This window comes from Heterodontus francisci, chromosome 30 (assembly GCF_036365525.1).
Source record: "Heterodontus francisci isolate sHetFra1 chromosome 30, sHetFra1.hap1, whole genome shotgun sequence".
In the NCBI taxonomy this organism is placed as follows: Eukaryota; Metazoa; Chordata; class Chondrichthyes; order Heterodontiformes; family Heterodontidae; genus Heterodontus; species Heterodontus francisci.
Genome location: NC_090400.1, coordinates 27,074,246 through 27,100,767, shown reverse-complemented (window position 1 = coordinate 27,100,767; position 26,522 = coordinate 27,074,246). Strand labels below are relative to the sequence as shown.

At 44.7% G+C, this 26,522-nt stretch overlaps 1 protein-coding gene across 1 annotated transcript in view; it reads left to right on the top strand.

The window, feature by feature from the left end:
- Nucleotides 1–26,522, top strand: part of LOC137346434 (myeloperoxidase-like) — a 45,236-nt gene that overhangs the window by 8,624 nt on the left and 10,090 nt on the right. The window contains exons 2-8 of the mRNA XM_068009884.1: nucleotides 839–1,014; nucleotides 4,014–4,146; nucleotides 7,684–7,813; nucleotides 13,261–13,467; nucleotides 19,022–19,364; nucleotides 23,815–23,975; nucleotides 25,599–25,857. Coding sequence (XP_067865985.1) covers nucleotides 839–1,014; nucleotides 4,014–4,146; nucleotides 7,684–7,813; nucleotides 13,261–13,467; nucleotides 19,022–19,364; nucleotides 23,815–23,975; nucleotides 25,599–25,857 — 1,409 coding nt within the window. The remainder of the gene's footprint in view (nucleotides 1–838; nucleotides 1,015–4,013; nucleotides 4,147–7,683; nucleotides 7,814–13,260; nucleotides 13,468–19,021; nucleotides 19,365–23,814; nucleotides 23,976–25,598; nucleotides 25,858–26,522) is intronic.

Genomic DNA, 26,522 nt, shown 5'->3' with positions numbered 1-26,522 from the left:
TGACCCTTCTTCGGAACTTCGGAAGTTCCGAAGAAGGGTCACTGACCCGAAACGTTAACTCTGCTTCTCTTTCCACAGATGCTGCCAGACCTGCTGAGTGAATCCAGCATTTCTTGTTAAGGCAAATGGAATGTTGGACTTTAATGCAAGGGGATGGAGTATAAAAGTAGGGAAGGATTGCAACAACTGTACAGGGCATCGGTGAGACTGCACCTAGAGTACTGCGTACAGTTTTGGTCACCTTATTTAAGGAGACACATCCTTGCGTAGGAAGCAGTTCAGTGAAGGTTCACTTGGCTGATTTCTGGGATGAAGGGGTTGTCTTATGAGGAAAGGTTGAGCAGGTTGGGCCTAAACTCATTGGAGTTTAAAAGAATGAGAGGTGTCTTATTGAAACGTATAAGATTCTGAGGCAGCTTGATGGGATAGATGCTCAGAGAACATTTCCCCGAGGGGGTACAGTTTCAAATTAAGGGGTCTCCCATTTAAGTTGGAGATGAGGAATTTCTTTTCTCAGAGGGTTGTTAGTGTTTGGAATTCTCTTCCCCAGCATGCAGTGGAGGCTGGGTCACTGAATATATTCAAGGCTGAGTTAGATAGATTTTTGATCTACAAGGGAGTCAAGTGCTATGGAGTCAGGCAGGAAAGTGGAGTTAAGGCCACAATCAGATCTACCATGATCTTACTGAATGGCAGAGCAGGCATGATGGGCTGAATGGCCTACCCCTCCTATTTCTTAAGTTCTTATGGTATCTGCCATGTAATATGTTTTATTACCAGCTATCTGTTGTTTTATCTGATAACTGGTGTATGATATCTGTTGCCTTCTTTATTTCAGCCACAAACTGAAGCTTGTTAAAAGGACCTTGACCTCAACAGACCTCCTAGCCTACTTCAAACAGCCTATGGCAGAGACTAGAACTGCGGTGAGATCGGCAGAATACATGGAAACTGCACTGAGCCTCATCCAACGCATTGTCAATCAAGTACACAAACGCTTGCTCAACGTAACAGGTCAGTTTGGAATGAGTTTTGTCTGCAGAGCAACAGGGCATGGGCTTGTGCATATGATTTTCCACGTTGTGATATTACGATCTCACAGTGGACTGAAATGAGAGGGCAGCCATCCTTGCCCTCACTTTCACCAGGTGCTGGATAAGAGATGGTACTGCTAACTACACTGACAGATATCTCCTAACCAGGGATGATATGTTCCATACTGTGGTGTTTTAAAGAATTGCCTTAGCAAAACCACAAGATCTTTCTGAACATAGACAAGACAAACCCGATCCCAGCATGACTGAAATGATGAAGTGCCACAGAACAGACTTGTGAGAAAAGTTATGGCTCATGGCATAAAAGGGACAGTAGCAACATGGATATGAAATTGGCTGAGTGACAGGAAACATGGAGTAGTGGTTAATGGATGTTTTCCGGACTGGAGGAAGGTTTGTGGTGGAGTTCCCCAGGGGTTGGTGTTAGGACCCTTGCTGGTCCTGATATACATTAATGACCCAGACCTTGGGGTACAGGGCACAATTTCAAAATTTCTGGATGACACAAAACTTGGAAACATTGTGAACAGTGAGGAGCATAGTGCAGAACTTCAAAAGGATATGGACAGGTTGGTGGAATGAGCGGGAAAGCAGTAGTTGAAATTTAATGCAGAGATGTGTGTAGTGATTCATTTTGGTAGGACGAACACGGAGAGACCGTATGAAATGGGAAATCATGTTTGACAAACCTGAGGATGTTATTTGTAGCATAGATAAAGGAGAACCAATGGATATGGTGCATTTGGATTTTCAGAAGGCTTTTGATAAGGTCCACACAGGAGGTTCGTAAACAAAATTAGAGTACATGGGATTGGGGTAATAGACTGGTATGGATTGAGAATTGGTTAACATTTTCAGAATGGCAGGCTGTTACTGGTGGGGTACTGCGAGGATCAGTGCTGGTACCACAGCTGTTCCCAATCTGTATAAATGATTGGATGTGGGGACCAAATGTAATGTTTCCAAATTTGATGAACTAAGTGGAAATGTAAGTTTTAAGGAAGATGCAAGAATGCTTCAAGGGGACTTTGATAGGCTAAGTGAATGGGAAAGAACATGACAGATGGAATATAATGTGAATAAATATGAGGTTATCCACTTTGGTAAACAAACATAGAAAGACAGAGTATTTCTTAAATGGTGAGAGGTTGGGAAGTGTTGTTCATGAATCACTAAAGGCTAGCATGCAGGTGCAGCACGCAATTAGGAAGGCAAATGGTATGTTGACCTTCATCACAAGGGCTTTGAGTACAGGAATAAAGAAGTCTTGCTGCAATTGTATATGGCTTGGTGAGACTGCACATGGAGTATTGTGTACAGTTTTGGTCTCCTCATCTAAGGAAGAATATACTTGCCATAGAGGGAGTGCAACGGAAGTTCACCAGACTAATCCGTGGGATGGCGGGATTGTCTTATGAGCAGAGATTCAGGAAACTGGGCCTGTATTCTCTAGAGTTTCGAAGAATGAGAGGTGATCTCATTGAAACTTAGAAAATTCTTACAGGGCGTGACAAGGTGGATGTAGATAGGATGTTTCTCCTGGCTGGTGAGTCTAGAACCAGGGGACGTAGTCTCAGAATAAGGGTAGGCCATTTAAGACTGAGATGAGGAGGAATTTCTTCACTCAGAGGATGGTGAATCTTTGGAATTCTCTACCCTAGAGGGCTGTGAAAGCTCAATCATTGAGCATGTTCAAGACAGAAATCAATAGCTATGTGGATACAAATGACATCAACGGATATGGGAATAACGTGGGAAAATGGCGTTGAGGTAGATGATCAGCCATGATCTAATTGAATGGCAGTGCAGGCTCAATGGGCTGAATGGCCTACTGCTGCTTCTATGTTTCTGTGTTTATAAAATAAAAGGTACAATTCTAAAATGGGTGCTGGAGCAGTGGGGCCTGGGTGCATGTGTGCCTAAATCATTGAAGGTGACAGCACAGGTTGAGAGCACGACGAATAGACCATACAGCAGCCTAGGCTTCATTAACAGGGGCATAGAGTAGAAAAGCAAGGAAGTTATGTTAAAGTTGTATAAAACACTGGTTCAGCCTCAACTGGAGTATTGTGTCCAGCTCTGGGTGCCACACTTTAGGAAAGATGTGGAGGCATTGGAGAGAGTGCAGAAAAGGTTCATGAGAATGGTTCCAGGGATGAGGAACTTCAGTTACGTGGATAGATTAGAGAAGTTGGGACTGTTTTCCTTGGAGAAGAGAAGGTTGAGAGTAGATTTGATAGAGGTATTCAAAATCATGGAGGATCTGAACAGAGTAGACAGGGAAAAACTGTTCCCATTGGTGGAGTGATAGAGAACAAAAGGGCACAGATTTAAGGTAATTGGCAAAAGAAGCAACAGTGACATGAGGAAAACCTTTTCACGCAGTGAGTGGTTAGGATCTGGAATGCCCTGCCTGAGAATGTGGTGGAGGCAGGTTAATGGAGGCATTCAGGAGGGAGTTGGATTGTTATTTGGGGGAAATTATGTGCGGGGCTACGGGGAGAAGACGAGGGAGTGGCACTGGGTAAACTGCTCATTTGGAGAGCCAGCACAGACATGACGGGCTGAGTGACCTCCTTCTGAGCTGCAACGATTCTGTGATTCTGTGGTCCCTATAGGAACAATATATTAAGTGGTGGGAGCATGAATCATAAAAGACTTTTGTTAGCAAATGATTTTACCCTCTTGCATAAATTAAACAATATATGATGCATACAGTAAAACCTTAACATGGGATACATCAGTCACATTCAATTTGGAATAAAAACAAGAAATTCTGGAACCACTCAGCAGGTCTGGCAGCATCTGTGAAAAGAGAAGCAGAGTTAACGTTTCGGGTCCGTGACCCTTCTTCGGAACATTCAATTTGGAGTTTGGCTTACTACAGTCAGTGGAGCCTTGGTGTGGACGATGTTTTCCAGAAATTGCAATTTTCTCATGACTGTGTGTATTCTGCAGATATATTAAGACAGAGTGACATGAGCACCATCTTGCAGATCACAGGCTGCTCAGCTGCATCCCTGCCCAAAGTTTGTGAGGACAACTGTTGGTCAAATCGATACAGGACCATCACCTCCTATTGTAACAACAGGTAGGAACTGATGAAGCTGACAAGCACTATGTTAGGATTGAGATCCAATTCAAATGTTGAAGCACAAGCTCGAGTTAATCCATCAAACATCAAAACTACAGTGGAATACACCCTATTTTTGAAAGCAAAAATCTCATCAGGATTAATTTCAAAACTAAAATAGTGGACATCCACAAGTACAGTGGGAAAGTACAGCATGTGGTATGGAACTGAGCCAAACTCATAACATATTGTATAATATCCACCTGATACTAATCCATACCCGCCAGGCAGTGGGTCGCTTACCCGCCAGGCAGTGGGTCACATACCCGCCAGGCAGTGGGTCACTTACCCGCCAGGCAGTGGGTCACATACCCACTAGTGTCTAAGTAACACATCAATATAAATGCGATGGTAATCCTAGACAGACTAAAAGGGCTAAAAACAAATAAAAAGCTACTTAATTAAACTTAAAGCTGTAGGGATTCTTGATAAACCATTTGAATAGATAAGAAATTAGCTGGAGTAGAATATGATGAGTACTTACTAAAGGATTTAGGTCATTTTGAGTCTTAATCCATGTTTAATGCAAATTAGAACCAATACTGCTTCCAACACCAAACCTCTAAGCAGCTCAAAATGATATAAATCGTTTAATAAGTACTCACTGTATTCTATTCCAGCCAATATCCTATTCAGAATCCCTGCAGTTTTACGTTTAATCAAGCAGTCTTTAATTTCAACCCTATTCTGTGTAGGATTGTCACCTCATTTATATCGGAGTATTACTTAGTATTTGGTATGTGAGTCTCAGTGCCTGGTTTTATTTGCAGATAATACCAAACTAGGATGCACATTGGGATCAGTGGAGTGCAGCTCAGAAATTACTGAATGAATTAGGCAAAATATTTAAGTGGGCGAAATAATAGCAGATAAAATTTAATGTAGTCAATTGTAAAATATTGTGCATATCATGAAAGGTACTCCATAAATGGTGTTGGAATAACCCAGGGCAAAACCAAAAGGGAACGATGAGCCTTGATGCTCAACAAGTCCACTCAAAGCAGAGCGGCAATCAAAGCAACAAAGTCAATAGAATATTTAACCAAAAACCCAAAACAGCTGAGTATGAGTCAGAGAAATCCTGCTCATGCTGGTCAGACAACACCCTGAGCACTATGACCAGTTCTGATTGTCGAAGCACAAGGGAGGTACGCAAGCACTGGAGGCAGTGCAGAAAAACACTCGAAGGTTGATTTCTAGTGTCCAGAGGAGTGAGTTATGATAAAGGATTGAGGAGACTTGGGCTTTTCAGCTTTGGAAGGAGGTTATCTCAGAGAGGCAAACAAGATGGTTAAGGGAATGAAAAAAGTAACTTCTAAATATTCATGGAATCATAGAAGTTGAGATTAAATTGTGAAAGTAGGACAAGGGGACACAGGTACAAGCGAGTAAAAAATAAATTTACCATTGATATCAAGAAAATCTTTATATATAGAATGATGACATATGAAGTAAACTTCCAGGAAGAGCAGTGGAGGCAAAAATCTTGGAATCTTTTTAGACTCAATTTATTGACTTACTTTCTCACCACTATGTTAGACACTGATTTAGTGAGATACCTGGCATTTTGTTTTTGCTTGCACAAGTAGTCAAGGTCTGCCTGCACTTGTAGCGATGCAGCGTATTCCGGATACATGTCCATCTGTCTGGAGTGATCTTGATCGTGCTCTCTTCCTCCTCTCTCTGTCTATGTCTATCCCTCTCCCTCTCCCTCTTTGTGTCCCCCCCCTTTGTGATGCTCCCCCTTCTCTGTATCACCTGCCCCTGTGTGATCTCCTCCCTCTGTGTCAATCCCCTCCCCTCTATGCTCTCCCCTCTGTGTTGTCCCCCCTCTCTGTGTCATGCCTCCTCCTCTGTCCCCCTCTCTCTTTCTCCCCCCCCTAACTTTCTGTCCCCCCTCTCTCTGTCCCCCCTCTCTCTGTCCCCCCTCTCTCTGTCCCCCCTCTCTCTGTCCCCCCTCTCTCTGTCCCCCCTGTCTCTCTCCCCGTTCTTTCTGCTGCTTTCTCCCCTCTCTCTCTGTTTCCCCCCTCTTTCTCTGCCCCCTCTCTTGCCCCACCTCTCACTCTCTCTGCACCCCCTCTCTCTCCCCCCCTCTAACTCTCTGACCCCTTCTCTCTCTTTTCCGCTGCTCTCTCTTTTCCGCTGCTCTCTCTTTTCCGCTGCTCTCTCTTTTCCGCTGCTCTCTCTTTTCCCCTGCTCTCTCTTTTCCCCTGCTCTCTCTTTTCCCCTGCTCTCTCTTTTCCCCTGCTCTCTCTTTTCCCCTGCTCTCTCTCTGCCCCCCTCTCTCTGCCCCCCTGTCTCTCTCCCCCCTCTCTCTGCCTCTCTCTCTTTCCCTCTGTCTCTGTTTGCCCCCCCTCTTTCTTTCTTTGCCCCCTTTCTCTCTCTGCCCCACTTCTCATTCTATCTCTCTCTCTGACCGTTGCTGAGAGTGAGAACAGCGATTACCGATCTTCGGACAGATTCGGGGTTTTCCAGTGGCCTTTAAAAAAAATCGGAACCTGCTGAAAACTCCCGAATCTGTCTGAAGTTCGGAAACCGCCGTTCCTGCTCTCAACGCGTGTCAGCTGTGAACATGGAAAGGAGTGTTAATGAGCATTAGATAAAGAATTGAGCTTAGAAATTCCAATTCAGCTGTGAAAGGGACAGTGCAATTTTTTTTTTTAAAAACCGGTCTGGTTGGAAAAAAGAAGCCAATGGGAAATTTCTCATCCCTGAAATTACCAGTCATGCACCTCAAGATTTTTTACCACGGGCACTGGTGTCCGTACACGCTGCCGACCCTGGGAGGATGTTTGCAGCCATGTAAAGGTAAATATCTGCTTGAGCCCTGGAGTAGAGGCAGCCCTGTGTTGCATATGTGTCAGCAAAACTCTTCTAGTTTTGTGATGAACATTGCATTTCGTACTGCAGTGACACCATGTCTGTCTGTCTAATCCTCCCAGATCTCAGATTTGCCAAAATTATGAAGTGTGGGGTAGTCATTTCTACCAAATGCAACCCTGTTGTTAATGGTTAACACTGAATTCAGTGAATAGTTTCAGATATGTAAACTCTTCATATTGCCTGGTTCCTTATCACAGCCTTCTTACTGTGATGGAAGTACCAACAGGGGGGCATTTCCCCAAGAGCATGGAAGTGTAAAAAATTCTTTAGAACAGTTAGCTTCAAGCAATTCTGGCATCAGGATTGTTAGTGGGGATTGGTCCTACATAGGTTTTGTTATCAGTAGGGATTAAAAGGGCTGCACAATGCATTGGGGTCATTAGGAAATGGAAGGGTAGATCTGTACAAGCCCTACAATCAGTCGGATTGGAAGTGTAGTCCTGTCAGGTCCTGGGGGCAGTAGAGGGTTGGAAGAGCAGTCCTGTCAGGTCCTAGGGTCTATAGAAATTGGGGAGGCATGTCCTGTATAGGTCCTGAGGGGGCAGTAGGAGTTGGATGTAAACCTAACTTGCGATTAAATAAACTCACCTGTTTTGGTTTGTTTATTTCCAGGAAGAATCCTCATCTGGGAGCAAGTAATACTGCATTTGCCCGCTGGCTCCCAGCTCAGTATGAGGATGGATTTTCACTTCCCAAGGGTTGGACCAGGAGGGCATTATATTCAGGATTCCGTTTGCCACTAGTAAGTATAATACTCTCTGAGATAGAACTAAAATTGAAGAATTTCTCTATCACAACACTACCCTTGGCACTCGAGGAGAAAAACACTCTTCACATTTTCAAGTCATCTATTTTTAGTGATCCCTGGAGTAAAAGACAACACCTGTAATATAAAATCGAGGCAGCGAATCAAGCTAAACAATTGATGAAAGCAAAAGTCCCGAATGAATGACCTCTATTCCTTTCCAGGCTTCAGCTCATCTTCTGAATCTTCCTCCTCTGGTGAACACTAGACTTGTAAAGTTGTTAGAGCAGGAACTATAGGGCTGATTTTCTGTGACTTTGTACACCACCTGCTGGACCTGGGAACGGATGCTTACTTTAGGGAATCTGTTTAGGAAACAGCACCCAACAGTACTGTGAATCTAGTGGGTGGCCCAAGACGGTGTGCCTGAAAATGTTACCTGTCTAGCTGTTACACATTTATGTTTGCCCAAGCCAATCCTTTTCAATACTCTTCTTTATACTCATTCCTCAGTAGGGAACACCTTCAGGATACAATGTACAATTCAAAAAAACGAAGAACTTCCAAAGTCACAACATATTAACTTGTAAAATAACCTAGCTACATGATGCAGAGCCACTTACTGACTATTTCTGTTACTTTACATGTGATTCTTCAACTTCTAGCATCTCTCAATTGTTTTTCTGCTCGAGTAACAAGATGTGATTTCCCAACCTGGAGAAAGTCTCCTGATCAATAACAGGTGGTGAAGGCAGATCTTTGCTGACATTTCCGAAGAGATTCGGTCAGGGTTTTGTGGATTGACATAATTGGGGAATAGTGCCCTTGCAATACATCTTTCAAAATGTTGATGCTGCAGGTCAGGAAGTCAGTTTGCAAATTTTGTCTGGTTTATGCAGATGCACAGTTATGATGTTGTGCAGGTCTGATAAGAATTGTGGACTTCAATGGATTGAACCCCCTAGTGCCTGACCACACTCCCAGCAAATACCAGGCGGCTCAATTTTTCCGTGACTGCGTGACTGGCACGCACTAACACCGCTGATGCATGGGAGCAGAAAATCTCGCCAATGTGAACAAATGTTTCGCAAATAGGCCTTGAAAGTCTTCTAGAATTCTTTCCATAAATTGGACAGGAGTGTGACCAAAGGTCCATGAATTAGGCTAGGACTCAAAACAAATCCTGGTGCCAGTTTCTGCTACGATTATACAGTAGACCATGTTTGGGGCAGAGTCTCCATCCACCCCAAACATGATTTTCTATGTCAGATATGGTGTAGGTGGGGGAAGAGAATTCCCAGGCCCAGCACTATCCTTGAGCTCAGTTTAGGATTTGCCAGGCAGGTATCCAGGTGAAGGGCGGTAGACAGTGTGGAATGCACTGAGTGGTTAATGCCTCTGTCTTGACCTCAGTCGATGAAGACTTAACCTCAGTTTCAGGCCTAATTGTCTTCCTTTACAATGGGCCTGATAGGACCATTGAAATTTACAAGTTTGGCTGGGGCTGTCATGGTTGGTTATAGTGGCTGGACTATGCCACTACTAGTCAAAAAGAAAAAGGAAGCATTTGTAAGGGCTGGAAGGCTGGGAACAGACGAAGCCCTTGAGGAATATAAAGACAGTAGGAAGGAACTTAAGCAAGGAGTCAGGAGGGCTAAAAGGGGTCATGAAAAGTCATTGGCAGACAGGATTAAGGAGAATCCCAAGGCTTTTTATACATATATAAAGAACAAGAGGGTAACCAGGGAAAGGGTTGGCCCACTCAAGGACAGGGAATCTATGTGTGGAGCCAGAGGAAATGGGCGAGGTACTAAATGAGTACTTTGCATCAGTATTCACCAAGGAGAAGGACTTGGTGAATGATGAGTCTAGGGAAGGGAGTGTAGATAGTCTCGGCCATATCGTTATCAAAAAGGAGGAGGTGTTGGGCGTCTTGCAAAGCATTAAGGTAGATAAGTCCCCAGGGCCTGATAGGATCTACCCCAGAATACTGCGGGAGGCAAGGGAAGAAATTGCTGGGGCCTTGACAGAAATCTTTGTATCCTCATTGGCTACAGGTGAGGTCCCAGAGGACTGGAGAATAGCCAATGTTGTTCCTTTGTTTAAGAAGGGGAGCAAGTATAATCCAGGATATTATTGGCCGGTGAGCCTTACGTCAGTGGTAGTGAAATTATTGGAATGGACTCTTCGGGACAGGATTTACTCCCATTTGGAAACAAACGAACTTATTAGCGAGAGGCAGCATGGTTTTGTGAAGGGGAGGTCGTGTCTCACTAATTTGATTGAGTTTTTTGAGGAAGTGACGAAGATGATTGATGAAGGAAGGGCAGTGGATGTTGTCTATATGGACTTCAGTAAAGCTTTTGACAAGGTCCCTCATGGCAGACTGGTACAAAAGGTGAAGTCACACGGGATCAGAGGTGAGCTGGCAAGATGGATACAGAACTGGCTCAGTCATAGAAGACAGAGGGTAGCAGTGGAAGGGTGCTTTTCTAAATGGAGGGCTGTGATTAGTGGTGTTCCACATGGATCAGTGCTGGGACCTTTGCTGTTTGTAGTATATATAAATGATTTGGAGGAAAATGTAGCTGGTCTGATTAGTAAGTTTGCGGACGACACAAAGGTTGGTGGAGTTGCGGATAGTGATGAGGATTGTCAGAGGATACAGCAGGATATAGATCGGTTGGAGACTTGGGCTGAGAAATGGCAGATGGAGTTTAATCCGGACAAATGTGAGGTAATGCATTTTGGAAGGTCTAATGCAGGTGGGAAATATACAGTAAATGGCAGAACCCTTAGGAGTATTGACAGGCAGAGAGATCTGGGCGTACAGGTCCACAGGTCACTGAAAGTGGCAATGCATGTGGATAAGGTAGTCAAGCAGGCAGACGGCATGCTTGCCTTCATCATTCGGGGCATAGAGTATAAAAATTGGCAAGTCATGCTGCAGCTGTACAGAACTTTAGTTAGGCCACACTTAGAATATTGCTTGCAATTCTGGTCGCCACACTACCAGAAGGACGTGGAGGCTTTGGAGAGGGAACAGAAGAGATTTACCAGGATGTTGCCTGGTCTGGAGGGCATTAGCTATGAGGAGAGGTTGGATAAACTCGGATTGTTTTCACTGGAACGACGGAGGTGGAGGGGCGACATGATAGAGGTTTACAAAGTTATGAGCGGCATGGACAGAGTGGATAGTCATAAGCTTTTTCCCAGGGTGGAAGAGTCAGTTACTAGGGGACATAGATTTAAGGTGCGAGGGGCAAAGTTTAGAGGGGATGTGCGAGGCAAGTTTTTTACACAGAGGGTGGTGAGTGCCTGGAACTTGCTGCCGGGGGAGGTGGTGGAAGCAGGTACAATAGCGACGTTTAAGAGGCATCTTGACAAATACATGAATAGGATGGGAATAGAGGGATACGGTCCCTAGAATTGCAGAAGTAGAAGTAGAACATTAGAAGTAGAACATTACAGTGCAGTACAGGCCCTTCGGCCCTCGATGTTGCGCCGACCTGTGAAACCATCTGACCTACACTATTCCATTTTCATCCATATGTCTATCCATTGACCACTTAAATGCCCTTAAAGTTGGCGAGTCTACTACGGTTGCAGGCAGGGCGTTCCACGCCCCTACTACTCTCTGAGTAAAGAAACTACCTCTAACATCTGTCCTATATCTATCACCCCTCAACTTAAAGCTATGTCCCCTCGTGTTTGCCATCACCATCCGAGGAAAAAGACCCTCACTATCCACCCTATCTAACCCTCTGATTATCTTATATGTCTCTATTAAGTAACCTCTCCTCCTCCTTCTCTCCAACGAAAACAACCTCAAGTCCCTCAGCCTTTCCTCGTAAGACCTTCCCTCCATACCAGGCAACATCCTAGTAAATCTCCTCTGCACCCTTTCCAAAGCTTCCACATCCTTCCTATAATGCGGTGACCAGAACTGCACGCAATACTCCAGGTGCGGCCTCACCAGAGTTTTGTACAGCTGCAGCATGACCTCGTGGCTCCGAAACTCGATCCCCCTACTAATAAAAGCTAACACACCATGTGCCTTCTTAACAGCCCTATTAACCTGGGTAGCAGGGATTTATGTACCTGGACACCAAGATCTCTCTGTTCATCTACACTACCAAGAATCGTCCCATTAGCCCAGTACTCTGCATTCCTGTTACTCCTTCCAAAGTGAATCACCTCACACTTTTCCGCATTAAACTCCATTTGCCATCTCTCAGCCCAGCTCTGCAGCCTATCTATATCCCTCTGTACCCTACAACATCCTTCGGCACTATCCACAACTCCACCGACCTTCGTGTCATCCGCAAATTTACTAACCCACCCTTCTACACCCTCTTCCAGGTCATTTATAAAAATGACAAACAGCAGTGGCCCCAAAACAGATCCTTGCGGTACACCACTAGTAACTAAACTCCAGGATGAACATTTGCCATCAACCACCACCCTCTGTCTTCTTTCAGCTAGCCAATTTCTGATCCAAAGCTCTAAATCACCTTCAACCCCATACTTCCGTATTTTCTGCAATAGCCTACCGTGGGGAACCTTATCAAACGCCTTACTGAAATCCATATACACCACATCCACTGCTTTACCCTCATCCACCTGTTTGGTCACCTTCTCGAAAAACTCAATAAGGTTTGTGAGGCACGACCTACCCGTCACAAAACCGTGCTGACTATCGCTAATGAACTTATTCTTTTCAAGATGATTATAAATCCTGTCTCTTATAACCTTTTCCAACATTTTACCCACAACCGAAGTAAGGCTCACAGGTCTATAATTACCAGGGCTGTCTCTACTCCCCTTCTTGAACAAGGGGACAACATTTGCTATCCTCCAGTCTTCCGGCACTATTCCTGTCGACAATGACGACATAAAGATCAAGGACAAAGGCTCTGCAATCTCCTCCCTGGCTTCCCAGAGAATCTTCGGATAAATCCCATCTGGCCCAGGGGACTTATCTATTTTCACACTTTCCAAAATTGCTAATACCTCCTCCTTGTGAACCTCAATCCCATCTAGCCTAGTAGTCTGAATCTCAGTATTCTCCTCGACAACATTTTCTTTCTCTACTGTAAATACTGACGAAAAATATTCATTTAACGCTTTAGTTTAGGCAGGCATCAAGATCGGCACAGGCTTGGAGGGCCGAATGGCCTGTTCCTGTGCTGTACTGTACTGTTCTTTGTTCTACTCTCACACCTCCTGACTCCTTGCTCTGCAGTGATTGCCAGCCGGACATTAGTAACTGAAGCTCCTTCTAATCCCAGATATTCCAGTGACATCAGCGATGGATGTTCCCAACTGGTGGGTCCTGGCACTTTGACCAGTATCGCACCCTGTAGATCTCCAAGTCAGGCATTGTGTTCTCAAGGACATGGCTTACGCCAGTTTCACATTTTAATTTATTTCTATTTTTTCAGGTCCGAGGAGTATCGAACCAGATTCTGCAAGTGGCCAATCAGATTGTACCCCTGGATCAGGACAATGCTCACATCTTTGTACAGTGGGGCCAATGGCTTGACCATGACCTGGGCCTGGCCCCTCTATCTGGCAGTGTCCAAACATTCAACGAGGGCATTAACTGTGAAGAAACATGTGCAAGGAAAAGTCCATGTTTTCCTATCAGGGTCAGGATGCTTTGTACTTCATGTCAAGACAGAATAAATACACAGCCAGCAGGATTTTAACTTCAGTTCCTTAGAAGATTCACAAAAAAACAAGATAAACAGTCCAGTTTCCAGCATTAGAGCAACAGTTTTCTATTAGCCTGCCTGTGTAGTTCATGTCTCTAAACCTTTCTGAGAAATTATTGTGTCTCCTCCCTTTCAAAATCACCATCATCACTTTCCTCCTCAAAAAATGCACAAGCTACTCCTCTGTCCTTGCAAACTATTGCTTTATCTCCAATCTCCCTTTGCTCTCCAGTCCTTGAACATGTCACTTCCCAATTCCATGTCCATCTTCCCTGGAACCCCAATCGGATTTTATCCCAGCACTGAAAAGGTGCCAATCAAAGGGACCAGGATTGCGGGGGGGGGGCGGCGGTGGGGGGTGTGGTGGGTCGGTGGGAGAGCAATCCCACTCTCCTCCCAATTGAGGCCAATTAATCTAGCTAAAAAGCTCATTAAGAGCTTTTTGGAAGGGGAGGGTGGAAAATTTAAAGGCTGCATGGGTTTCAGAAGCTGTCAGTTTCTGAACAGCTGAAGGGAGGCAGTTAACAGTGGGGAGCCAGTCATGGCTGTCCAGGGCATCACCCCGGCCCTATAGGAGGGTCAGCAAGGCAAAGGGAAACTCGGCATTTGGTAAGCAGGTGCCCTTGGTATTGTGCAGGTATCAGCGAGAGTGGGTACTCAGCACAGCCATCAAACAGGGTAGTTTCCCCCAACCCTGGCATTACAAGGGCAGAAGAGCAGGAGCAAGGCTGCCAATCACAATCGGATGTCTACCTGCCTAAAAGGAAGGCTGCAGCTGCCATTGGGGAAACGACTTTCAGATTTGGCGATGAGAGGCAACACCCTCCGCAGGTAAGGCAGAACCCCAGGCATCAGGAGGGCACAGAAGAGGAAAGAGGGACAGAAAGGCAACGGATGCCATACTCTTAACACAGGATCTACCGCCGAAGATGGAGCTACCAGGAGATGACTGAGACCCGATGCCACAGGAAAATGTGAATCTCCAGGCAAATGATTGCTGACATCTGTACCCTCGTCGGTGAAGACTTCGCACATTGCAGCACTGCTCATCATGCCCTGCCAGTAGCCATCAAAGTCACAGTAGCCTTGAACGTCTTCGCTTCTGGCTCCTTCCAAGGATCAACAGCAGACCTTGGTGGTATCAAACAAATGGCTGCTCACCACTGCACCACTGCTGGTCAATGATGCCCTCTTTGTTCGAGCTGGCCAGCACATTCATTCGACGAGGGACATTATCTCCAAGGTCAGAGGGCATTGGGTTCCACCTCCAGCGATGGATTCCCCCAGGTGTAGGCTATCATCAAGTGCATCCATGTGCATGTGGCCATCAAGGCACTCAGAGACTGGCCAGTGAGATCCATCAACAGGAAAGCTTCCACTACCTCAATGTCCAAATGATCTGCGACCCCAACAAGAGCTTCCTCCAATAATGGATGCAAGGTCAGAGACCTGAAATGTTAACTCTGCTTCTCTCACCACAGATGCTGCCTGACCTGCTGAGTATTTCCAGCATTTTCAGTTTTTATTTCAGATTTCCGGCATCTGCAGTATTTTGCTTTTATGTAAGAGCTTCCTACATGTGTGCACTCGCTTTCCTGGCAGCTGCCACCAGTCCAGGCTGCCTCAGATCTTCACTTCAACCCTCAAAGTGCATGGACGGATCCTAAGAAACAAGGGATATCCGTTGAAGACATGGCTACTGACCCCTCTTTGGGATCCCCAGGCAGTGGTACAGAGGCGATAGAACCAATGCCACCTGCTGGGTAGGACAACCATTGAGCAGGACATCAGGCTTCAGAAGATGCGATTCTACAGCCTGGACCAGTCGGGTAGCACCCTCCAATACCCACCTGCAAAGTCTCAGTCATTGTGGTGCTCTGCTGTGCTGTGCATAACATGGCCCTCCAGAGATGTGTGGACTTTGATGACAATGAGGCCCTGGAAGGAGACAGCTCATCAGGGGACGAGCAGGAGGTGAGAGAGGAGGAGGTGGAGGGTGATGATGCTGAGCAGAGAGGTGCCCCTGCTGCATTTTGAGGTGGCCTCTTGCCACCCTCTGGGAAGAGGATTTTCCTCATCCCCCTCACAGCCACCAGCATTAGATCCAGATTGATGAAGTGAGGGACTGCCCTGCCCTGGGTGCCAGGCCTCCGGCTCCCCTCTGACATCTCACTCCCCTCTGGTGCAGTGGAAGATTTTGGCACAAAACTCAGATTTCTCCCTCAGGACAACCAGCAGCTTCAGTGATGGCTGCTGTGAGAGTCTAAATGAGTCCCACAGTTCATCTGATCTGCCCCTACTGGCTCTAAGTGGACAGTAAACCTGTTTCCACACCAATTAAGGGCTTCCCGTGCGAAAATCTGAAATTTAATCAGTTTCTCCCCCCCCACCCAGGTGGGTTTCTGACCCAAAAAGCAGACTTGGCTCCTGTTTCCCACCTCTATGGTGAAAAATCATCCCATCGACTCTGACCATGGTAAATTATCTTTCCTCATCCAACTAGACCTCTCTGCAGCTTTTAATACTGTTGACCACATGTTCTCCTCCAATGCCTTTCTTCCATTGTCCAGCTCAGTATGATTGCCCTCGCTTAGTCGATTTCCACCTATCTGATTGTAGCCAGAACATCTGCAATAATTGTTTCTCTTCCTGCCCCTTTTACCTTTGAAAAATCTCAAGGATTTACTCTTGGTCCTCTCCTCTTCTTCACCTACATGCCACCTTTTGGCAACATCATCTTCAGATATGGGCATCAGCTTCCATGTGTACAATGATGACACCCAGCTCTACCTCTCCACTACCTCTCTCAACCCCTTCACCACTTGTCCAACATCCAGTCTTCAATGAGCTGCAACATCCTCCAGTTAAATATTGGGAGGCATCATCTTCGGTCCTCGCCACAAGCTCCACCTTGCCACTGGTTTCATGCCCCTCCCCACCCACTGTCTCAGGCTGAAGCAGACTGTTTACAAGCTCGGCATCCTATTTGACCCAAGCTGAGCTTCTGACCCCATATCTTTACCATCACAAAGACAGTCTATTTCTACCTCCACAACATCTCAACTCTTCCCCTTCTTCAGCCCATCTGCTGCTAAAACGCTCATTCATACATTTGTCACCTCCAGAGTTGTCTATTCCAATGCTCTCCTGGCTGGCCTCGCATTTTCTACCCTTCGTAAACTTTAAGGCATTTAAAACAGCTACTGTGTATTTTCTATTCAATGCCAAACCCATTCATTCATCAACCCTGTCCCTGCTGAGCTACATTGGCACCAGATGCCACAATTAATCCAATTTAAGATTATCTTCCCTGTGTTTAACTCCTTTCATGGCTTCACCTTTCCCTGTCACTGTAACCTCCCCTATACTTACCAACCCATTCCCTCATCATCCATCTCTCTCCACCCCCCCAAAGTCTGCATTTCTCCAACTCTCACCTCTTGTGCATTCCCTCCCTTCATTCCACCATTGGGCACTAAGCCTTCAGCTGTCTAGGCCCCATGCACTGGAATTCTCAGCAAAACCCCACTGTTCTGCACTTCCCTCTCCTCCTTTAAATTCCTTTTTGAAAACCCAACTCTTTTACCAAACTTTTGGTCACCCCTTCTACTATTTCCTTCCCTGCCTAAGTGCCCATTTTTATCTGATTACACTTTTGAAACACCTTTGGGTGCTTTTCCTTGTTAAAGGGTCTAGATAAATGCAAGTTGTTATTGCTGATATATGCCCACTGCAAATGCACAAGGTCACTTTTGTGTCTCTGATGTTTAACCATAAGGTCTCACTCTGTAACTGATATACACCCACAGGCATGCAGTCATAACAATTTAGTGGTTAGAGATCAATGGCTCATTCTATGGTTGGTATTTTATGCTCACCCGTGGTGAGTTTGGCGGCAGGGAGGGCATTTAATCAGGCGGGATGGTGGCAGGTGGGGACCTTGTCACTTCCCGCTGTACCCCAATTAAGTCCGTGGTGTGAAATCCCATGGATGTCCTTCGCACCCCGGCACCAATTGAGGTCCTTACGAGGGAATTAATTCCCACTTAAGGGCCTCTTCCCGCTGCCACTGGTATTAACCCAGCAGCAGGCAGGCTCATCACTAAGTGAGGAGCACAACATGTAAACTAGTGTGGGGTTACTTGCCGCTCCCAGGGAGGGATCCCTTGTTCAAAAGCATTGCCTGATCGAGGGACCCGCAACGGGACGGGAGGGGACCCGCTGAGAGCCACCCCCTGTCCTTGCTGCTGACCGCCCTACAGCCCCATCCCCTGTGACCCCCACCCTGCGAAACCCCTCCCGCCATTATGCACCGGGCCTCGGGTGAGTGTCTTTCTCACAGCAACCACCATCTCCCTGGTGGTTCTGCTGAGCCAAGGAGGTGCCGCCCTCTGATTGTCTGGCAGCTCTCAGTAGGTGGGAATTCGGCTCCTGGGGTCCTTGATCCCGGGCCAGGCCTGCCGCTGTCCAATTAAGTGCCTGATGGGATTGGCGGGCCTTCCCAAAAAGAGGTGACGCAGGGCTCTCGCTGGCTTCCCAGTCAGCAGACGAGACCCCCTTTGCCTACATTAAATAACACCCTATGTTTCTAGCAACTTTTGATAGTACAGACAGATACACTGTAAAATTATATCAGTCTCTGATACTGATGGTGAAGTTTAGGTTGGATTAGCTTCTTTGCTATAGTATTGTTACTCTATGTTGGGCATATGCATCAGAACCAACCTGAAACTTGTAAATCATCAGTCTGCATTTAACTGGTTGCTGACAGATAGAACACACATGTACATATGTCTATTTATGGTGGGAGGTTTACATTGGAGCCAACTGAAATTACTCAACTATAATAACTGCAATGTTAGTGATATTGGCATTCACTTAATTCCAGTCCAATGTCTTACCTAAACACAGTTGATACCACCTGTCCCTGATCAGTTCTTCAATTATGATTGACAGTGGATCCTTCCACCAATGGTATTTGTACATTGGGAATCTATGATAGATAGCCTTCTAACTTTAGGCAGCTCGCCTGAGGTTTCCCACAACTATCCTTATTTGTGTTAAGTTTGATTAGTTGTATTCGTAGAGGTTTCATCACATGACCTACTGCCTCCAACTGCTCCAAACAGCCGTTTTCCTATCTTCTACCTTTTTATAACAAATACATTAATGAATTGAATGAAAACAAAAAGGCATCTTTTTTTAAATGCCACAGCAGTGTCCAGATTAATCTTCAATACCTGGAGAGTCTAGGGCAATCCCGGAGGGTTAATGACTCTAATGGTGGTTGGGGTTGGACCTCACCCATTAGCAACATTCATTAAAGGAAATGTTTTCAATTTTGTTAAAGTGTGTGTGTACATTTGCACATGTATTTCTGACAGACTGAGCTTTATCGGACAGAAATGTTGAAGTTTATCTTGTTAATTAACTTATGTGTGCATAGATGTCTGAAATTAGTTTTATTGTGCTTGTCTTTCATTGGCAGATACCTCGCAATGACAGCAGGTTCAATAACACCATAGGCTGCATGCCTTTCTTGCGATCTGCTCCTGTATGTGACACTGGTGAGCGAGGCCCAATAGCTGGACATGTTAACATTCGGGAACAGCTAAATGCAGTAACAGCCTTTATTGATGCCAGTATGGTGTATGGTAGTGGTAAAACTATTGCAAATCAAATCCGAAATTATACGAATGATCTGGGATTGCTGGCAATTAACCAGAACTACTCGGACAATGGGCTGGAATATTTACCATTTAACAGCATCGGCTTAGTGAGCCCTTGTGCTTTGAACCCCAATGGCACTGGAGTTCCATGCTTCTTAGCAGGTAAGAATTCCAATACGTGACATGCCATGTTCATATCCAATACTTCTCATTACTGGATCATTGCATTTTCCCGAATGAAATGTTCAGCACAGAGCTCCTCAGATGAAGCCCAAATATGATTCTCTTCGCTGAGGCCAACAGATGGAAAACTTCCTGAGCTGAAGAAAACACATTTTGTAGCAGTCTGCACAGCACGTTAACAGTGACTGGGGAGAAATCTATTGACTGTGCTCTCTCTTCATCACTCGTGTTTAATGTTTTAGTTAGACTGTTCCTTCGTCACTAAGGTATAGTTGGTTGGAGAAGGAAATATTAAAATCAAAACATTCAGAGCAGAAAATGATTTAAATTGCGAATGAAAGTCAAATGGCTGGATTTTACGTTGGGCGGATGGGAGCTGGCCACCGACATAAAAGTCGGTGGTGAACCCGCTTTCTCCCGGCCTGGGGATCTGTCCCGCATTTTACAGGTCCCTGGGTTTTAATTGTTCCGAGGCGGGACTTCCACCTGCTTGAGGGAAGAAGGCCCGCCTCATTGAGCTGCCGGCCAATCAGTGGGCCAGCAGCTGTTAGTCCTAGCAGTGCCACCGGGAGCGGTTGCCGCTGCTGGGTCTGCAGCCCAGCCGAGGACATGGAGCCAGGACTACAGGTACGTTAGGGTTGCCTCGCTGGGGTGATCGGTGGTGCCCTGGCGAGGCAAGTGTGGTTTTGTGGGGAGAAGGGAGGTGTCTCAGGTCCTGTGGGTGTTTGGGGAAGTGGGGGCGGCCCTCAATCGGGCATCCTTTCACTGGGTGGCCTTTCACTGGATGCCCACTTGCCACGGGTAAAATCCCCGTGGAGGCAGGTGAAGGTTCTTAAGTGACTGTTAAGTAACCACTTCAGGGCCTTGATTGGCTTGGGGAGGGCAGACCATTTCTCACCCCCCCCCCCCCCCCCCCCACTCCCTGGCCCCCATAAAGTGGGGCGGAGGCGGGAACGGGTCGGGAAGGCCTCCCGGAGCCTTCCGCTCAATTATACTCCACCATCCGACTCACTGGGGTGGCGCAAAATTCCAGCCAAAGAATCCAACAAAGCAAACAAAGAATCAGTTTACCATTAGCATTTGAATTCATTTTAGGCACAAAATTGAAAGAAAAGGGAGCAGTGAACAATAAAGTTACTTCATTGGGGGAAGGGAATTTCAACAAAATAAGTCCAGATAAACTGAAAGAAAAATGGCAAATAAGTGGACAAAAATGATAAATGTTCAAACAAGACATAACTAAGGTACAAACTAGACAAGTGGTAAAGGAAGTGCAGCATAAGATGGACTTCTTTGGATGGGAAATTAACATTAAAATGAGCCTTAAAGAAGACGTGACAAATCTAGGGCTAGTAATAAAAAATAATGAAGGGTAATGGATTACAGAGAGAAAGCAGAAAAGAGTAAAAGGCCAAGAAGGATATAAAAAAAGACTATCAGCGAGCATAAAGGGGAATAGTAGAGATTTTTATAAACAAATAAAAGTGAAATATTATTTAGGCCATTATAGTCAAGAAAGGAAATAATCTTACAGGTATTTTATCACAGAAAAGTGCACTGTGGAGATTATAAGCACAAGATGAGGAAGTAGAGAAAAATGGTAGGATAATTATAGATAGGGAAGTGGTACTGAAAAACTTGGAACTCAAAGTGCACGAGTTCTAGGATGCTGAAGGAAAGTGGAGTGGAAATAGTAGAGGAACTGACTTTGAACTTTCGTAAATTCTTAGCTATGGAAGGTGTACAAAAAAGACAAAGCAAACTCTCAGGGTAGACTGAATGCCAGTAAATCAGAATAAGAAAGGGAGATAAGGGGGAATCAGTTGATGTATTTGAATTTTCAAATAGTTTATTGCCGATTGGGGGTAATTATATGGATTGAAGATTGGTTAAAGGACACAGTAGGAATAAATGGGTCATCTTCAGGTTTACAGGCTTAACTAGTAGGGTACCTTGTGATCTATTAATGACTTCGATGAAGGAACTGTAATGTATCCAAGTTAGATGATGATACAAAGTTAGGTGAGAAGGCAAGATGTGAGGAGGATACAAAAAGGCTGCAAAGGGATACAGACAGGTTAAGTAAGTGGGAATGGACAAACACATGACAGATGGAATATAATGTGGAGAAATGTGAAGTTATTCACTTTGGTAGGAAAAACAATATCTTTCAAAAGATGAGAGACTGGGAAATATTAGTATTCAAAGGGACCTGCAAGTAATTTGGGAAGCAAGTGCAATGATAACCTTTATTGCAAGGGGTTGGAGTATAAGAGTAAGGAAGCCTTACCACCATTATATAGGGCCTTGGTGAGACTGCACCTGGAGTGCTGTGTGCAGTTTTTGTCTTCTTACTCAGGGATCGATATATTTGCCTTAGAGCGTGTGGGTTCACTGGATTGATTCTTGGGATGAGGAGATTGTCCCATAAGGAGAGATATTGAGTAAACTAGACCTATAGTCCCTAGAGTTTAGAAGAATGAAAGTTGATCTCATTGAAGCATACAAAATTCTTAAGGGACTTGAAAGGGTAAATGCTGAGATATGTTGCCCCTGACTGAGGAGTCTAGAACTAGGGGTCACAATCTCAGAATAAGGGATTGGTCATTTAGGACCGAGATGAGGAGAAGTTTCTTCATTCAAAATATTATAAAACTTTGGAATTCTCTACCCCAGAGGGCAGTGGATGCTCAATTGTTGAGTATATTCAAGACAGAGATTGGTAGATTTTTGGATACTAAGGGAATGAAAGGACATGAGGATAGGGCAGGAAAGTGGAGTTGAGGTAGAAGATCTGTAATGATCTTACTGAATGGTGGAGCAGGCTTGAAGGGCCAAAAAGCCTACACTTTTTTTTAAGTGCTTATGTTTTTGGGTAAGATGGGTATATAAGAACAAAGTTTATTTTAATAGGTGACTTCAATCATCAAATATAAATTGGAAAAAGGCAAGTGGTTTGGGGTCATAGTTGATAAATGTGATGCATGATTGTTGAAATGAAACAGAGAAAGGAGGCTTATGATAAATATCAGTTCCATAATTCAGAAGAGAACGGAGCTGAATACAAAATGTACAGGGGAGAACTGAGAAAGTATATGAGAGGGGTGAAGAGAGTGTATGAGAATAGATCAGGAATAACATGAGGGAACCCAAAAGCCTTTTGTAAACATATCAATGGTAAAAGTGCTGATGATTTTATGGAAGCCACTTTTCACCCACTTCACGCCCATTCCAGGTGAGAAGTGGACTGATAGTTTGGTTATGAGACCCACTGGATAAAATTGTAGAGCCCTTGTGCTGCCGGCTACTAGTTCAGAAATGAAGTGACTCCTCCCTCAGCCTTCTGTGTTGAGAATTGGCTCAATGGCTTAATTTTAAGCAGCCCTCGATGTCAATGTCAAGATCCATGGCGGCGGGTTGAGGGTTGGGGGGGTGGGGGTGGTGGTGGGGGGTTGAGGGTTGAGGGGTGCAGGGTGGGGAGGAGAGCTGAAGATGGCTCCGGAGGAGGCCCACCATGGACCTCGACGCCGGCAGGGCCCAGCCCGATCCTCCCAGCGGTGGTGAGGCACCATGGCAGCCCCCATGGTAGCCCCCCCTGCCGCTGGGTGATGGAACCACAATCAACATATGGTAAAGGTAAGTGTTTTGGGGGGCGGGAAAGGGAAAATAGTTAATTTCATTGTTATTGAGGGGGTGCGAGAGGGACAAAAGAAATGTATTTATTTAATTTTATTGTATATGTCATTAAACATTTAAATATCCTGGCTGGTCTGACTGCCTTTTAAAAATGGCGTCAGTGCCTACACACAGGCAGCTGAAGCTATTGCTGGGGATGGACAGCCCGCCCCCTCCCCGTGATTGGGGGGGGGTGTGGGCAGCCCACCTCATCTATTTAAATGAGCCACCGTGCTTGAGATTGTATTGGCTGTTTGGTGTGCGGCCCGTGCAGACGGGTCGCCATTTTTGGAGCTCACCGCTGAGATAAGCAGCGAGCTCATAAAACCCAATTCAATGAGTTGTCATGGAAACTGCCTTCTTGAATGGGAAATCTTTCTTGTTTCACTAGGTCACCTGTAATCCTCAATTAATTAAGTCAATCCAGCACAATGTCCTGAATTTATTTAGCCCTTCTGGTGGACTCCTAACCTAACTGGTATCTTAAAAAGACAGGGAATGGTCGAAAAGGATAGCGATGATATTGTCATTTTGTTAAACAAATTGTGCTTCCTGTAGACTCATCTCAATGAGACTCATGGAGTTCCACATTAAGTGAAGGAGGAAAGCAAAACCAGAAGAAAAATTGTGCAAAGGTCACTGAAAGGAATAATCTCAGACCAAAAAAGAAATGTTCCTTTCGGGGAAATGTTGATATATTTTTCTACAATAATGTAAAATATGTATCAATATCGCATTCACCTTGGGCCCGCAGGGGATGGACGTGTAAATGAGCACCTGGGGCTATTATCCTTTCATGCATTGTTTTTACGGGAACATAATCGCTTAGCGAGAGAGCTGAAGAGAATGAACCCACACTGGAGTGGAGAAACAATCTACCAGGAAGTGAGGAAAATCATGGGAGCATTTCATCAGGTAAAATACAGCAGGATACACAGAAACTGCAAGATGCAATTTGTAATGAATACCACCTGATTTTTTTATGCTATATCTTGACCCATAACATTTAAAACTTTCCAACTTAAAGAATGACCCAGCCAAATTGTACCATCTATTAACCCCCGAATGAGGCTAACCAAACCAGGTGTCTTTAAGTCAACAAATTAACTCTTTAATTAGAAGAACTAAATTCTTAAACACTATGAAGATATAAACATTTAAAATAGAAAAAAATAGAGTCCTTGCAAATTTACAGTCCAATGCTGCTTGAAGTCCTCACAGAATCTCACTTTCCTTCTCCAGCGAATTTCAACAATTAACGACTTGCAAACACTTTCAATGGAATCAATCTGATTTTAGAGTTTTTGAGGGATAAAAGATGGTCACAGTCTAACTTCCCTCCCTTCAGTTTAAATGTTTTGGCTTGATGTTTTAGAATTTTGAGAGATAATAATTAAACAGACTAAAATACTATTCATTCAGTTTAAATGGTTGAGAGCTCTTTTTCAGGTGTGCTAAACACCACAGCTATCTGTGTCCATATGTCCTCTGTCTGTGTTAGAACAAACTGTCTTCAACTAAAAGCCAGTTCAAAACTGAATTGTAACAAATGTATCGCATGAGACTCACTCCCAGTGGCTGTATCTATGGTAACAAGAATGCACCCTTTGAATCGCAGTCTCCAAATGTCTGTTTCTAAGGCAACGAAAATGTACCTTCCTATAACTCCTGAGGCTTGCTGGTTCTTAAAGTAATACTGATCCTCTGCAAACCTTAAAGGCAAACCGCATATTCCCGAAAAAAAACTACAGGACCATGACAAAGTGTAGTCACTGATGTAATGCAGGAAATGCAGCAGCCAATTTGCACACAGCAAGCTCCCACAAACAGCAATGTGATAATGACCAGATAATCTGTTTTTGCGATGTTGATTGAGGGATAAATATTGGCCAGGACACCAGGGATAACTCACAGGCTCTTCTTCAAAATCGTGCCATGGGGTTTTTTGCATTCACCTGAGACAGCAGAGGGGAATTCAGTTTAATGTCTCATCTGAAAAGTGGCATCTCCGACAATGCAGCACTCTCTCAGTACTGGAGGGAGACACTGAAGACTCAGTCTACATTTTTGTGCTCACGTCTCTGGAGTGGGATTTAAACGCACAGCCTTCTGACTCAGAGATGAGAATGCTACCAACTGAGCTATGGCTGGAACAGGTTTTGGCAAAAAGACCAAAGTAAATTTAATGAACCAAAAACAGATATTTTAATGCTTTGCAGAATCCTAACTTCACTGATTTTCAACAAAAAAACTTTGCTCCTGCCAAACACTTTTTCATTTGCCTTTTTGCCGTATTGACACTCTTGATCCTTTCTGTGGTGACTAATTGGAATATCGGTTGCTTATGGGAATCTTGAGCTCCAAAACAGTTTCCATCAAATGAAGAAAACTTTCATTCACTCTGCACAAGATTCTTAATCAGCCGCTGAGTGAAAGGCTAGTACTTTGCTTTCATCTGAAACTCAGACTTCTCAGGACTTCTTTATCCTTGGAAGACAATACACTCACACATTTCTCTCTCTGGTTCTTGCCTGACAGATAATAACCTACAGAGACTATGTTCCTCGACTCATCGGTCCAGAAGCAATGCAGAAATATCTCCCTTATTACAGAGGTTACAATGACTCCATTGATCCCAGAACTGCCAATGTTTTTGCCACAGCCTGTTTCCGGTATGGACACGTCACCATTCAGCCAATTGTCCATCGGTTCAATGAAAGCTACCAGGAACACCCACGTTACCCAAACCTCCTCTTACACAATTCCTTCTTCTCTCCTTGGAGAATTGTGGATCAGGGTAAGTAATAAATCACAATATCACCATAAATTAGCCTTATGCTGCCATTGTGACCTCAGTGTAAAAAAAAAAGCCATCTTTGGACGCTCCTCAAACATCACACCTACATATCAACAGTCACTGCACATCAAAAGAAAATCAATGTCAATGAAGCACTTGGAGATGTTTGAGTGATGTGATAAACACTTTACAAATGCAAGCCTTTTATTTGTTACATTAGCAAGTCAGAGTACTGCCATCTGTGAGTCTGGGAAGACAAGAGTCTCCTGTCTTTGCTGGCTCCAAGGGTTCCATGCCAATTGCATTTGAGCTGCCCTTATCCAATTCCTAGTGGTGTGAATCTACAGCAAATAATTTGCAGGGGTAATAGAGGCATAACTCTAGTTCAACAGAGTGTGTTTAACTGAGGTTGGAGTAAAGCAGCAGTATTGGGAAAGTGACTCTCATGAATGGTGCAACTAACCTGGAAGTGTTTGACGGGACAATGTAAAAGGGTTTCACACTACACTTCCGCATAGTCCAGCTAACCTGGGTGTGTTTGGTGGGACAATATAAAGGGGCTTTACACTACACCTCCTCATAGTTCACCTAGCCTGGGAGTATTGAATCAGAAAATGTAGATGGAATTTTATTAATCTGTGCAGTACCTGATTTACAAATGTTTA